Genomic DNA, 15,925 nt, shown 5'->3' on the forward strand with positions numbered 1-15,925 from the left:
CCACAGTCCAATAATCTATTTTAAAAAGAAGAAAACTAGAGCAGAGAGATGATGACTGCCTATAGTCGTATAACTAATAAGTGGTGAATTCAGCCTTAATTTATAGCCCCAAATAAACAGGATCAATCATGGTTGCCGATCCAGACGTTTGAGCATCCCTTCTCATCACCACTACTATCTCCAGATAGCTCTGGATATAGCTGAAGAGATAACAGAAATAATTGCAGTAAAGACAGAATGAAAAAGAAATTAATGACCTTAATTTAGAGACATCAGAGAAGACTTGATCCAAAGAAGCCAAATTTAAACCAGACTGTCCTCCGTGACCTCTAAACTCTGAACCACTTGGCTTCTCCCTCGCATGCTGTTGTCCGGGATCCTAAGATATCCTTTTGTGCTTGTAGCAGAAAAGAATATTATTACTTAACAGTCCCTGATATGACTCAGTTATTCAATCTATGTCCTGTTTCACTAAACTGTGGCCTAGAAAGTTTGTAATTACAGTATCTTTGGGGTGTTGTTTTTAAATACATTCCTTTTAATTATAGCGTTAAACCCCAAAAGTCATGTTTCCAGTTCGGACCTAAGCCAAGCAGGAGACATCCATTCAAAGCAAACAGGTGATAAGGAGACTGTGCAGTGAACTTCGGGGACTCTGTCCAATTGCTAGACCTCAGGCTTTATGTCCCCAAATCTAGTGCCTTAGAACAAGGGACCTGTGGCTGGAGTGGTGGGTTAAGAAATGCCACATTTTCTGCTGTACCTGCTCCTCCCCAGAACACTCAGGTTTACTTTAGTTGTTTCCAGGAGTAGAAATTATTTATAAGTTATTCATCACAATTTAAATAATGTAATAATTTCATTTGATAAACAAATTGTCAATTGCCTTTAAAAATTCATCTTAATAACTAGTAAATCTAAGGATTTCAACTTCTTTTTCCATCTTTATAAAATAATTATGAAACCAGACTCTAATCAGACAAAAAGAATCTTGAAAGCTTTGGGGCATTTGCCTTTTTAATTGCTACCTTTCTCTTTTTAGGCCACAGTAGAGGTAAAATGTTCCTTTTTTTATGGTAAGAATTTAGTTAATACTAAAATGTGTAATGAAGATTCCTTCTAGAAACCTTCTATTAAATATGAAAATTTTAAAAATTATTTTCTTAAAACCTATGCATTGTGTTTTTATACAGAAATACAAGTTTAATATAAAATTTTAGAAATATCTTAAATCCACAAACATAAGGAAATGGTTAAGTAACTTTTAATAATTTCATTTAATGGAGTAGCCACTTAGAATTGTTTACCGAGAGGTTTTAATAACTTCCAACAACAGGATACAGAATTGTGTGTATGTATATATACTGCAAACACAACTTTCATTTTGTTTGATTGGTTTTGTGTCTTTTTTAAATTAAACACACATATAAAATCAAAGTCTATAAGGAAAATATCCAAATAGTGGTTATTTGATGGCCAATAGGTTTTTGACTGATTTTTAGTTTTTAATGTGGTTTATATTTTTACTTGTCCAGGGAGAATAAATTATAATTTAAAATGCATGTGTGTTTGTATATATTTTAATACACTCATTCAGTGCTTGAGCTATTTAAAGCTCAGCTATCTTAAAAATTTGGAACATTGCTAAGATCCTGGAAATAATAAAAAAATTAATTCTGAGCAGCCAAAACTAACGTTACAAAATTCATATAACTATGCATATTGTACCCAGGATATCTACTGGTCCATCTCTCAAATCCTATTTATTCTTGCTTTGCACACAGTTCTCAAGACAGCTACTTTATAAGAACACAACAAATAAGACACAAACGTCAGAAAAAGTAGCAGCCCTTGCAGGCAAAAACACTGACTTGGCCACAGGTAACAGCCTGACAGTGAGAGAGGACATACAAAACCCTGAGTGCAGACTTCAGACTCAGAAAAACACCCCTGGAAGGCCGGTAGTCGCTCCACTATGTCACAGTCAGTAAGACGTGTTCCTACTGATGGCCCACAGTTATCAGGAAAATGCCTTTTTAAATTGATGAATGAATAGATACATGTATATGTATAACTGAATCACTTTACACCTGAAACTATCAAAACATTGTTAATCAACTATATTCCAAGATAGCAAGTTTTTAAAAGTGTTTTTAATTTAAAAATATATATCTTTTTTGTTCAACTTACTATTTTTAAGATCATAAGAAAGACTAGTAAAAATTTTTGAAAGGTTTCATGGTGCGTAGCTACAAATGGGGGGGAAAAGACTGTGTGATTGTTAGGGTAAACATTAGACTTGTAGACGTCCTTATCTGTCTAATACCTCATCTTCTTACCATTCTTAAGAGGGAATGTTTTATTGTTACTTGGGTTTTCTAAATTGTATTTGATACTGTCTTTACCTCAGTTCTCATAAAAATTCAGAGAAACTGGAAAAGATCCCAGACTCAGGATGTCAGCAAATGCCAAAGTCTCCATCTAGCAAAGCCTTTGAATCCATGCATCAAAATAGGAGTAACATCAATCAGGACCTACTGTACCGCACAGGAAGCTCTGCTCAATATTCTGCAGTACCCTGCACAGGAAAAGAACCTGAAAAAGAATGGGTAGATGCGTATGAGCAACTGAGCCACTTTGCTGTAACCTGAAACTGACACAACATTGTCAACTATATTCCAATATAAAATAAAAATTTAAATTAAAAAAAAAAAAGAGTAATGCCCCAGAGCTTAGCTATAGGTTGGGTAGATTAAATGTGAAGGCCTGCGTATAATGGCATTTAGCTTGATATCTGGCATATCGGACATTGGTTCTTAGCAAATGTTAGTCGAATTTGAATATGACTTTCCCACATGGGATGCAGATGACTGTGTGGGCTCAGATGTGGGTTCTGCAACCTTGAAGAGATCACATAACCTCCTACCTGCCTACCTTTTTCACAGGGCCGATGTGAGAATTCAGCATTTTGGATGCTCAAGAAAATGGTAGTTCCCTGCTCACTGTAACCGGGGGCAGTTTGAGGGAGGGATTGGGGGGGTTTCATACTTGTATTACTTTTTTATCATGCAAAGTTGAGAGCTTTCGAGGCAAAGACGACTATAAAAACCCCTTTGTTCTTGTGTCATAAGCACTGCTTGTTCCTCATGGCCTTTTATCAGCCCACCTGGAGCCCAGCTGAGAGAAGCAGAACAGGGTCCCCCAGGGAAGGAGGGCGGATGGTGGCAGGGAGGGTGTCAAGTCATTCAGCCTCCATAGCTGTGAGTAGTTTAACACCTGGCCTGGGGTCACATACCAGCAATGCCACCATCAGTGTTCCGGGCAGGCTCACCTGGTGCTTCTCTTCCTTCCTGGGTGGGGTGGCAACTGAAAGTGTGGCCCATCTGCCCAGAATAGACTTGTCTTTGGGTGGTGCTGATGCTGTTTTGGTTTGATTACTTAGGCCCCCTGCAAAATCATGTAGAGAGGGGTACTGTCAGCAAGTAGCAGAGTGAAAACAACAAGGTTGGCAAAAATGTGCAGCTTTATCCCACTACTGTGAGTTTTGACAACATATTAACTGAAAACCTAGATTAAGGCCAACAGGTTTTGCTCTGTTTTCTGTTAAGAACTAAAAACAGTAATTTACTAGTCTACTTGCCTGGTTCTATATGTGCCCCAGTGAGCACCCCTAATTATGAAATCACTCTTGGCACCAACACTTACAGCCAAGCAAGGGAGTCTGGTGGGTGCATAGATTAGAAGAACCTTGTGGTTGCCTTTTCTCAAGATGAATAACCTTTGCTTAGACCACAGGGATAAGCCAGCATCAGAAAAAAAAATCTGAGAGGAGAGGGAGCAGGGAGCTGGCTTACGGGCTTGTGGCCGTGGATACAGGTGGAAGGAACCCTGGATCCTTTCTTCTTTTGCAGGGCACTTTTCATGTCTGTAATTTGAAAAGAGTATGTCCGGTGTATATATATGCGGCTGTCTTTCTCCTATAAGATTGGAAGCTCCTCAGAGGCAGGGCCTGCTCTGTTACCGTTTCCTCTCCCCAAGGCCTGGCCTGGCACATGTAGTAGCTCTTTGTTGGAAGAGGGTAGTTTCACGTCTTACCTCTGCTCCTGCCTGGTAGCTGGTTTTGTGAGCCATTTCTCTGTGTGTTTCCTCACCTGAAGAACACATGTCACATGGACCTTGTGTTCATACCTCCCTCTGTCTCTGGACCCAGTTTGTTCATACAGCTGTATTGAAGCTGATAGCTTCCGCCAAGCATGATGTCTGGAACTGTGATCAGTACTCCAGGGGTGGCTTCACCAGTCCATAAAATGACCATTATTTCCAGAGTCTGGATACACTATTTCCATTAACTAATTATTATTTATTATTTCAGATTTGGAGTAATAATGTGCACACTGCTTTCTTGACGGGGTTTTTGTGAGGACCAAGTGGAATGATGTATATGAAATTACTTCAGAAACTATGCTTTGTACAGCCAAACAGTGATTATTATTGCTGGCCCAAATGTATCTTCCTGAGAAAACTTTGAAGGAAGTTTGAAGGAAGATGAAGACCAAGTATTACAAAACGTGTGTGACTACCATTATACAGGAGAGGTCATTTCCCAAGTTAACTTTTCATGAAACACACACACACATCTCCTTGGTCCTCTCTCTGCCAGCTGTCTAACACAAGGCAATTAGCATTTGGCTATTGCAAAAGCTATTGACCACTGAGTTACGAGTCATGGATTTTAGTCCAGCCTTGCCCCTGCCTCGCTGAGGTTATCATGGACAAGTCTTTGAAGTTCTCTGCCAAGTGACAATATCTGTTTTATGAAGGTAAAATAAGACTTGAATAGTAGAAATAAGAATATTGGTAGCCCTACAGACATATGAATTTGATCACATCCTCATATATTTTTCTTTCCAGATCTAATCCCTCCAGCTGCCTCGACTCCTCCCCATATGACATGGCCTCTACCCTGGGCACTCCCCTCTGCATATATTTTAGCATGTCTTGTATCCTTCTTAAAGGAAGTTCCCAATGCTGAACTCATAATACTTTGTTGTATCTTGCATTTGGACACTACAGTTACTACTAAGATTGAGTATTGTCAGTTTGTATTTTCTCAAACTTGAACATATGATTTCCTGTCTCTTGATCCAGAAGGTTTAAGCTAAGTTCTGAAGTTGAAAGTAACTTCTCGTTTTCCTTTGTCTTCTAGTGACAGACATCACACCTCCAGTGCAATCCCTGTTCCAAAGAGACAAAGCTCCATATTTGGGGGTGCAGATGTAGGCTTCTCTGGGGGGATCCCTTCACCAGACAAAGGATACCGGAAACGGGCCAGCTCAGAGAATGAGAGACTCCAGTACAAAACCCCTCCCCCCAGTTACAACTCTGCACTAGTCCAGCCTGTGACCCCTGTGCCCTCCACGGGAGAATCTGACAGAAAGACAGCGTCTCTGTCTTCCTCCTTGGACACCTCCTTGGACCTCTCCAAAGAAAACAAGAAAAAAGGGGTAGATCTGGGCGACAGCTTAAATGGAGGCCGCACGAGTGTGAACACTAGCCAGGAGCAGGGACGAGCCCTCTCGGGGCCCCCAGCCACAATCAACGGCACTCTCCTGCCCGGTGAGCGGGCCAGCTCGTCTGGCGCCCAGCTCCCCGGGGGCTTCCACCCAGTTTCGGAAGCGGAGCTCTGCTGCACCGTGGAACAGGCAGAAGAGATCATTGGAATGGAAGCCACAGGCTTCACCTCAGGCGATCAGCTGGAAGCATTTAACTGCATCCCCGTGGACAGTGCTGTGGCAGTGGAGTGTGATGAACAAGTTCTGGGAGAATTTGAAGAGTTCTCCCGAAGGATCTATGCACTGAACGAAAACGTATCCAGTTTCCGCAGGCCACGCAGGAGTTCTGATAAGTGAAGCGAGCGGACAGATGGTAGGACCAGGATGGAGTCTGCTTGAAATGAGGATAAAGCTGCACTGGTTACCCTTTGTAGTAATTATGACACAAAATGAATATTAATGGAGGATATTCCTCAGAAAAATAGACTTCATGAATCAAGGAGGGACTCAGGATCATTGTGTATCAATGGGCCAAAGTTAGATTTTGCTTGCAAGATTTTGCTTTTCAGGCCTGACAGTTGTTTTAAGGCAAAAGTCACTCTCTAGCTTGAGTCACCTTATAGGCATTTGTCTGCTTTTTTATTTACACTTATATGTTATCCTCAGAGGGAAGATGATAATATATAAATAATATAATGAACTTGCCTTTAGATTCTCATAGCGTTTGCCCTCACCAGAAACTTTTGGGAAAATTGAATATTCAGTAAAAGGTCTCCACCATTGACTGAAGGACCTTTGGCCATCCATTAGGTTGATGTGTAAGAAGCACAATGGTCTCCTATACAAAGGCCTATAGGCCTCTGCTCCCAGGCTCCACAGTCAACCCAGCTGTTATGCCATTGGCGCAGTAGATGCCTTGTGCATCCTGACCACAGAGGACATCACATTCACTGGTTCTTTAATGCAGTTGCCGTGACCTCCCACCTCTTTCAGTCAGCCATACCCTTGAAGCAGTCCTCAGATTATATGAAAAACCTCACCTCTGGAGGATCCCAGGGGACCCTCATGGACCCTCCCCCACAAGGTTACTATAGTCAGACAGCTTCAAGTTCCCTCTGGGGGCCAAAGGTTTTATGTGAGCAGATGCTGTTGTCAAAAACTGGGTGTGCTTTCTGGCAATGCACTCACCGTATAGAAATCCCTATATGTAAGTCCCATGTTAATTTATTAAATTTCAGCTGGAAAGGAGGCATTGTGTGTGATGAAATATATGTAGGGAATCAGGCTGTCCAGTGTGCAAACTGCAAGGCAGTTGATGTAGTTGGATTCAAAGACTAGATGAGGCATAGAATACTATTGCTATGTGTGCAATTGCGTAAATATTAAATTATGTTTTTGAAGTCCATTTTCATTCCTGGAGCTCAGATTTCATTTGCTGTTGCTGTATACTTTATATACCCAAGGACATCACCTCAGGGTTGCAAGCTCTTTAAGGAGATTTTATGCTTATATCCATGTATTATGTAGAAGAATAAAAATTGAGTTTACTGCACTCGACCTGGTTTTTTTCCCAGCTTTGAAATTCCTCTTGAACCTACATCTCCACATGTTACATCATGACAGGACTAGCCTGAGCAAAACCTGTGGCTGTATCTAAGCTAATGTTGTTGACTTCATTTGAGTTTACATATTGTATATAGCAACACACCATCACAGGTGTACTCTGTAATAGCTCATTCATCCTACATAACAACTTAACTCATAGGTGTCATAATTATTGTCTACTTCATCCAAGCATTCCTGGGCTCAATTTTAATATAGCGCTACATTGTTAAATGGAATAGTTCATGTTGTTATTTTTTCATGTAAAGAACTCACAGAATCATTGCATGACAGACAGACCCAACCTGCAAGCAATTAAAAGCTTTAACTTGATCTGAAGAAATCCATCTTATTTCTCATAAATAGGTGGAACTACTCCAACCCTGGAGCAGAAGCCATCTGTAGGGTCATGGCTTCTTTGACAGTGTACTGTCATTCATTTTAGAGTCAGTCAGGGTGGAGCTAGACATGGTCTGAGATGTACATCCGACTGGGCTGTGGGTCCTCCAGTGAAGCAACATCTACCTCCCAAGCCCAAAAGAAAGGCTTTGAAGGACTGTGTTAGTAGTGAACAATGGAAGGTGAATCACATGTGATTTGTGGTTCCTCAGATATGGGAGAGACCTTTAAACTCCATGCCAAACTCAAAGACAAGGTACATTCGATTTAGGCCCTGCAGCTGGACCACATATAGGAGCACCCATGTTTTACAGTGTTCATCTCAGGTTCCACAAAACCAAGTAGAGCCTGGAGCTCGGGGATTTTGTCAGTGTGTCTACCATTTATGGACTCCCTGACTCGGGTTCACAGCCTTTCACCCCCACAGCATGGAACCCCACCATTGAATGTGATCAGGTAGCCCGGAACTGATGGACAGTTACCTGCACATTTTCCTGATCCACACTGTGTCCAGTGATGTTATGCCTCAAAACACCACTTGTAGGTTTGGGTTTGTTTAGATTTTGGATTTTCATTGAGTTTGTTTGATGTCTGCAGTTTTTGCCATACTTGGATATATGTAAATCCTACAGCATTACATTCTCCAGGAATAAATCTCTGACATTTCCCAAGGCTGCAGAATTCATTTTGCCTCTGTTTAAAGTGGCCAAGGCCAAAATATGGGATGAAGTTATTATCTCCTACTAATCTTTGTAATTATTCTTGTAAACCACTAAAAAAACAAAATTGCTTTGAGAATATAAGTTGAAATGAAAACTCAGTCCTGTCCATTTCTGAACTGCTAAGGGCCCTTTCAGTTTTCATGTAGCCGAGACACTCTTAACAGCCAGCAAATGTTATCAGATGAATATTTGCTTGTGTTTTCTCTACTTCCCTTTACCCACTTCAAAAATTCCAGAGATTTTTTCCCCCAGAATATTAGTTTTGGAAGATTGTATCCAACTATATTTTTTTAGCAGTTCTAATGGTGCCCATTTATCCTGACCTAACTGGTTATTTAAATAATTTTTTAAACCACCACCAATAATAAATGGCATGTTAAACTGATCTGTTGGTAATTGGAAGAAAAGTCAGCATCTGTATTTATAAAATAAAATTGATTAGTATTTATTTTGAGAGTAAAAGTGTATGTTATTTCCCTGTGCTGTTTGAGTCCTGTCTTCTTCATTGTTTTGAATTTCATACTGAAGCAGAGTTAACTATGAAAACCTCATTCTTACACAGTCTGCCAGCCATTCCACATTTACTGAGCTAGCCCCCATTCCACTTTGAAAGGGACTGGACTAAACAAGTTTATATGAAAATTAATCAACCTTGACCCCTGCCACAGTCTCCAGTTGGGAGTAGGGGAAGGAAGGGTGGCATAGGTATATTAACAGTTAAGTATAATTCAGTGCGATAAGTTCTGTGATGGAGAGATGTCTAGCCATGCTACAGGATTCAGAGGAAGTTATTATGACTCAAGGATTAAGAAAGGGTCATGAAGTTAATACAGATGAAAGATGTATGCGACTTCACATTACAGATGGAGGGAGCAGCATGGGCAAAGGCCCAGAGGCAGGGCAGGGCTGCAGGCATATTTGCAGAACTGCAAGGAGTTTGCTGTGCTTGGGCCCTGAATGGATGTGAGGAAAGGTAAGAGGAGAAATTGAATTGCAGGCCCATGGAGGAAGGGCTTAAGATAAAAGGTGAAGAGATTTGGGTGACTGACCAGTAACCTTTCCAGTCTTGAAGACAGAAGAGTAACTTGTTTAGATGTGAATTATAACTAGCAGCCAAGTTGAAGCTGGGCTTGAGTGATAACTTCTTAATCTTCTGTACCATTTTGTTTGGGGGGAAAAAAAAGAAAAAACTCTGTGTCTGAAAAAGAAGTTTGTCCTTGTGTTCCTAATGGTTTTGGGGTAAGGACTGAATAATGACCTGGATTTTTACTATGTGGTACAAAGGGCAGCCAGCATCTATTCTTTAAAAGTTAGATTCTGAATGCCCCAGCTCAGCCACTTTGACGTTACGACCCTGGTCATGTCACTGAGCTAAGGCCTCTTCAGTTCTTGATCTGTAAAGAATTGACAAGAACTCTGCCCTTGCCATTATGTTTGTATAGGACCTACATCATCTGTGTTGGTTCCTTTTTGTCCTGTAGGAGACCACTGCCTAGTGACAGAAAGGAGACCGGAGACTTGTTATCACCATTTCCTGTTCTAGCACTTGAGCCCGGCCACTTCTCTGAATCTGGCTCTTAATCTGTCACATGGGGATGATACCTCACACCAGTCAGAATGGCCATCATCAAAAAGTCTGCAAATAGTAAATGCTAGAGAGGGGATGGAGAAAGGGGACCCTGCTACACTGTTGGTGGGGAGGTAAATTGGTACAGCCACTATGGAGAACAGTATGGAGGTTCCTTAAAAAACTAAAAACAGAGTTATAATAATGATCCACCAATCCCAGCCCTGGACATTTGTCTGAGAAAACCATGATTTGAAAAGAGTCACGCACCCAGATGTTCACAGCAGCTCTATATACAATAGCCAAGACACACGGGCGCAACCTAAGTGTCCATTGACAAGATGGGGTGTGTGTATGAATATTAGTCATGAAAAATGGCATTTGCAGCAACATGAATGGACCTGGAGATTATCATACTAAGTGAAAGAAGTTAGAAAAAGACAAGTATCGTATGATATCACTTACATGTAGAATCTAAAAACATGACACAAATGAGCTTATATCTGTGTCAGAGTCACAGATGGAGAAAACTCAGTTGCCAGGGTGTATAGGAGTGGAGAGGGATGAATTGGGAGATTGGGATTGACATGTACACACTACTTTGTGACCCCATGGACTGTAGCCTGCCAGGCTCCTCTGTCCATGGGATTTACCAGGCAAGAGTGCTGGAGTAGGCTACCATTTTCCTTCTCCAGGGGATCTTTCTGACCAAGGAACTGAACCCATGTCTCCTGTCTTCTGCATTGCAGGCAGATTTTTTACCCACTGAGCCATCAGGGAAGCCCATATGTAACTAATAAGGACCTATAGTATAGTGCAGGGAACTCTACTCAATAGTTCTGTAACGGCCCATTGGGGAAAATAAAGAATGGATGTGTTAATAACTGGTTCACATTGCTGTGCACCTGAAACTAATACAACATTGTAAATCAACTATACTCCAATAAAAAAAAATTTTTTAAAGTAGGGATGATACCCACACCTCTCCCCACCCCGCAACCTGGTACTGGATCGAGTGTAAGTGATCAGTATTTTTATGAAACACTTGATCTTTTCAAAGCACCATGCACATAGGGAGGAATTAGTCATTCAACAAGGATTTCTTGCAACATATACATCAGGCTTTGAAAGGGAGATCTCCATTCTGTACACATTGAGAATGTATCCGGGCTGAAACTGCCCTTTTGAAAAACTAAGCTCTAAACAACTGTCAAGAGTTCCAAAGTGTTTCGGTGGGTGGCATGGACACTGTTGAGGTATGGTCTATAAACCTAATTAGCTTATTTTCATGGTTTTTTAACACCTGGCAGATGAGTTTATTTAAGCCACCTTATCCATACATATTCTGTCTCACAGTTTCTAACTGCTTCACTGAACCCTGAACTGGTGCCCAGAGCTCTTAATTTCACTCGAAGCAGATAGAGGCTTTCTTTTTTTTTTTCCCTCTTAGCACATCTAATTATAGTTCTGTAGGTAGACAGCTCAGCCTTGTGGATTTTAAATGAATAAAAAAATACATGTCTATAAAATAATTCCACACTTTATTTTAGAGACTGGCAATTTCAGCAATCCAGAAAAAGTGGTCATGAATCTAGATAAAAAAGACAGTCAGTTGAAGAAATAGTAATAGCTTTAGTCAGCCAAGCCCAGAACTGCAAGGGGGACAGTGTCAGGCTCTTATCCTTTTGGTTTTGTACAGAACACAAGTCTAATGAACTTCTTTCTCTTTAGTCCCCATTAAAGTACAAGCAAACCACTCCAGTATTCTTGCTGTGAGAACCCCATGAAAGTATAAAAAGGCAAAAAAATAGGACACTGAAAGATGAGCCCCCCAGGTTGGGAGGTGTCCAATATGCCACTGGGGAAAAGCAGAGGGCAATTATTAATAGCTCCAGAAAGAATGGAGCCAAAGTGTGGCTGGGCCAAAGTACAAACGACACCCAGTTGTGGAGGTGTCTGGTGATGAAAGTCGGATCTGACACTGTAAAGAGCAATATCGCATAGGAACCTGGGATGTTAGGTCCATGAATCAAGGTAAATCGGATGTAGTCAAGCAGGAAATGGCAAGAGTAAACATCTTAGCAATCAGTGAACTAAAATGGATGGGAATGGGCGAATTTCATTTCTAATGGCCATTATATCTACTACTGTGGGCAAGAATCTCATAGAAGAAATGGAGTAGCCCTTGTAGTCAACAAAAATGCAGTACTTGAGTTCAGTCTCAAAAACAATAGAATGATCTCAGTTCGTTTCCAAGCAAACCATTCAACATCACAGTAATCCAAGTCTATGCCCCAACCACTGATGCCGAAGAAGCTGAAGCTGACCAGTTCTATGAAGACCTACAAGACCTTCTAGAACAAACACCAAAAAAAGATATCCTTTTCATTACAGGGGATTAGAATACCAAAGCAGGAAGTCAAGAGGTACCTGGAGTAACAGGCAAGTTTGGTCTTGAAGTACAAAATGAAGCAGGGCAAAGGCTAACAGAGTTTTTGGTAAGAGAAAACACTGGTCATAGCAAACACCCTTTTCCAATAACACAAGATCACTCTATACATGGACATCACCAGATGGTCAATAGCAAAATCAGATTGATTGTATTCTTTGCAGCCAAAGATAGAAAAGTTCTATACAGTCAGCAAAATCAAGACCTGGAGCTGACTATGTCTCAGATCATCAGCTCCTTATAACAAAATTCATGCTTAAACTAAATAAAGTGGGGAAGTCCGCCAGGCCATTTTCAGGGATGACCTAAATCAAATCCCTTATGATTATACAATGGAGGCGATGAACAAATTCAAGGGATTAGATCTGGTAAACAGTGCCTGAAGAACTATGGGCAGAGGTTCATAACACTACAGGAAGCAATGACCAAAACCATCCCAAGAAAAATGGGACTTCCTTGGTGGTCTAGTGGTTGGGACTCCATGCTCCCAATGCAGGGGGTCCAGGTTCATCTCCTAGTCAGGGAACTAGATCCCATATGCCACAACTAAAGATCCTGCAGGCTGTAACTAAGACCCAGCGCAGCAAAATAAAAAACAAATATTTAGAAAAAAAGGAAATGCAAGAAGGCAAAGTGGTTATTTGAGGAAGCTTTACAAATAACTGAGGAAAGAAGAGCGGCAAAAAGCAAGGGAGAAAAGGAAAGATACACCCAACTAAATGCAAAGTTCCAGAGAATAGCAAGGAGAGATAAGAAGGCCTTCAATGAACAATGCAAAGAAATTAAAATAGAATGGGAAAGACTAGAGCTCTCTCTGAGGAAACTGGATATATCAAAGAAACATTTCATGCAAGGATGGACATGATAAAGGATCTAACAGAAGCAGAAGAGATTAAGAAGAGGTGGCAAGAATATAAAGAAGAACTGTACAAAAAAAGGTCTTAATGACCGGGATAACCACAAAGGTGTGGTCACTCACCTAGAGCCAGACATCTTGGAGTATGAAGTCAGGTGGGCCTTAGGAAGCATTACTACCAATAAAGCTAGTGGAGGTGATAGAATACCAGCCAAGCTATTTAAAATCCTAAAAGATGATGCTGTTAAAGTGCTGCACTCAATATATCAGCAAATTTGGAAAACCCAGCAGTGGCCACAGGACTGGAAAAGGTCAGTTTTCATCCCAATTCACAAGAAGGGCAGTGCTAAAGAATGTTCAAACTATCAAACAACTGCACTGTCTTCCCATGCTAGTAAGGTTATGCTCAAAATCCTTCAAGCTAGGTATTAGGGGTACTTGAGAACTCCCAGATGTACAATCTGGGTTTAGAAAAGGCAGAGGAACCGGAAACCAATCAAATTGCCAACATTCATTGGATCAAAGAGAAAGCAAGGGAATTCCAGAAAAATATCTACTTCTGTTTTATTGACTACTCTAAAGCCTTTGGCTATGTGGATCACAACGAACTGTGGAAAATTCTTAGAGAGATGGGAATACCAGACCATCTTACCTGTCTCCTGAGAAACCTGTATTCGGGTCAAGAAGCAAGAGTTAGAACCTTACATGGAACAACTGACTGGTTCAAAATTGGGAAAGGAATTCATCAAAGCTATATATTGTCAGCCTGTTTTGACTTATATGCAGAGTATATCATACTAAGTGCCAGGCAGGATGAGTTACAAGTTGGAATCAAGATTGCCAGGAGAAATACCAACAATCTTAGATATGCAGATGATACCACTCTAATGGCAGAAAGTGAAGAGGAACTAAAGAGCCTCTTGATGAGGGTGAAAGAGGAGAGTGAAAAAGCTGGCTTAAAACTCAAGAGTCAAAAAACTAAGATCATGGCATCTGGTCCCATCACTTCACGGCAAATAGAAGGGGGAAAAGTGGAAGCAGTGACAGATTTTCTCTTCTTGGGCTCCAAAATCACTACAGATGGTGATTCTGTAGTGAGAATCATCTAAAGTCATGATTTTAGAAAATGCTTGCTCTTAGGAAGGAAAGCTATGACAAAACTAGACAGCATATTAAAAAGCAAAGACATCATTTTGCTGACAAAGATCTGTATAGTCAAAGCTATGGTCTTTCCAGGAGTCACGTACAGATGTGAGAGTTGGACCATAAAGAAGGCTGAGTGCCAAAGAATTGATGCTTTTGAATTGTGGTGCTGGAGAATACTCTTGAGATTTCCCTTGGACTGCAAGGAGATCAAACCAGTCAATCCTAAAGGAAATCAACCCTAAATACTCACTGAAAGGACTGATGCTGAAGCTACAATACTTTGGCCACCTGATGGAAACAGCTGACTCACTGGAAAAGACCCTGATGCTGGGAAAGATTGAGGGCAGGAGGAGAAGGAGCGACAGAGGATGAGATGGTTGGATGGCATCACCAACTCAAAGCACATGAGTTTAAGCAAACTCCGGGAGATGGTGAAGGACAGGGAGGACTGTGCTGCAGTCCATGGGGTCACAGACATAGCCTAGTGACTGAACAAGAACAAAGTACCAGCACCAAATTAGAAAGGAATCAAAGTTGAAATAATGATCCAAAGAAATAATGGATAACCAGGCTGTTAGAAGCAGACACCAACAGGCCGGAAGGAAGCAGTCTGGGCATCTTGAGTGAGAAGCCCTCGGCCCCACAGAACAGCCAGTCAGGAACTCCGGTCCCAGCCCCACTGCTCACTGGCTGTGTGACCCAGGCAAGGCACTTGACTTCTTAGCCCGTGCGCTCCTCTGAAAGTGAAGTCGGCCCCTTACTCAGGTTTTCCCATGGGTCAGGACTCCTTTTGTCACAGAAGCAGACTAGCATTCATTCTTCAAAACCCAATTGCCTTGGGGTTCCGGAGCATGGCAGGAAAGGAGAGGACCCTCATTTGTCACTCTGCCTGTTGTGAAGAGCTTGGGGCTCAATCATGTCACACAGCCTGCTTCTACTCAAGATCCTCAACACAATGGCTTTAAAATACACCACAAAAATGAACAAAACAACTTAAAAAATTCAGCTTGAATGGCTTGTACTGTTCCTTCAGATAGCCCTCAGTCAGAAAAAGGATGAATTCACTTAAGTTTGATGGAAAAACACATAAAATATTTTAAGGGAGTAAATTATTCGACTTGGACTGCAAGGAGATCCAACCAGTCCATTCTAAAGATCAGTCCTGGGTGTTCTTTGGAAGGACTGATGCTAAAGCTGAAACTCCAATACTTTGGCCACCTGATGCGAAGAGTTGACTCATTGGAAAAGACTCTGATGCTGGGAGGAATTGGGGACAGGAGGAGAAGGGGACGACAGAGGATGAGATGGCTTGATGGCATCACCTACTTGATGGACATGAGTTTGGGTGAACTCCGGGAGTTGGTGATGGACAGGGAGGTCTGGCGTGCTGCAGTTTATGGGGTCACAAAGAGTTGGACATGACTGAGCAACTGAACTGAACTGAAATTATTCACAAAGGTGAATATAAATTGATACTTTAAGGGACAAACTTTTCCTCAAAAATTTACTGCAAAAACAGTTTTTAATTCACTTGGAGGGAATACCTTATTCCTCAAAGAAACCGGATTCACTGTGTCTTGCTCTTCGGATGTTACTGTGTTGTGAGGGCACCCCAGGCTACTTTACACACAG

The 15,925-nt window shown here is 41.3% G+C and overlaps 1 protein-coding gene across 2 annotated transcripts in view; it reads left to right on the forward strand.

Annotated features, from left to right (window-relative positions):
• The window catches only part of UVRAG (UV radiation resistance associated), a 324,313-nt gene extending 315,682 nt beyond the window's left edge, over window positions 1–8,631 (forward strand). The window contains exons 15-17 of one of the 2 annotated variants that reach the window (XM_068988472.1): window positions 549–620; window positions 4,115–4,117; window positions 5,207–8,631. In XM_068988472.1, the coding sequence (XP_068844573.1) occupies window positions 549–620; window positions 4,115–4,117; window positions 5,207–5,909 (778 nt within the window). In that variant the 3' untranslated portion in view covers window positions 5,910–8,631. The remainder of the gene's footprint in view (window positions 1–548; window positions 621–4,114; window positions 4,118–5,206) is intronic. The other variant, XM_068988473.1, reaches the window with a different exon arrangement.
• Window positions 8,632–15,925: the final 7,294 nt, after the last annotated feature.

This window comes from Capricornis sumatraensis, chromosome 16 (assembly GCF_032405125.1).
Source record: "Capricornis sumatraensis isolate serow.1 chromosome 16, serow.2, whole genome shotgun sequence".
Taxonomy (NCBI): domain Eukaryota; kingdom Metazoa; phylum Chordata; class Mammalia; order Artiodactyla; family Bovidae; genus Capricornis; species Capricornis sumatraensis.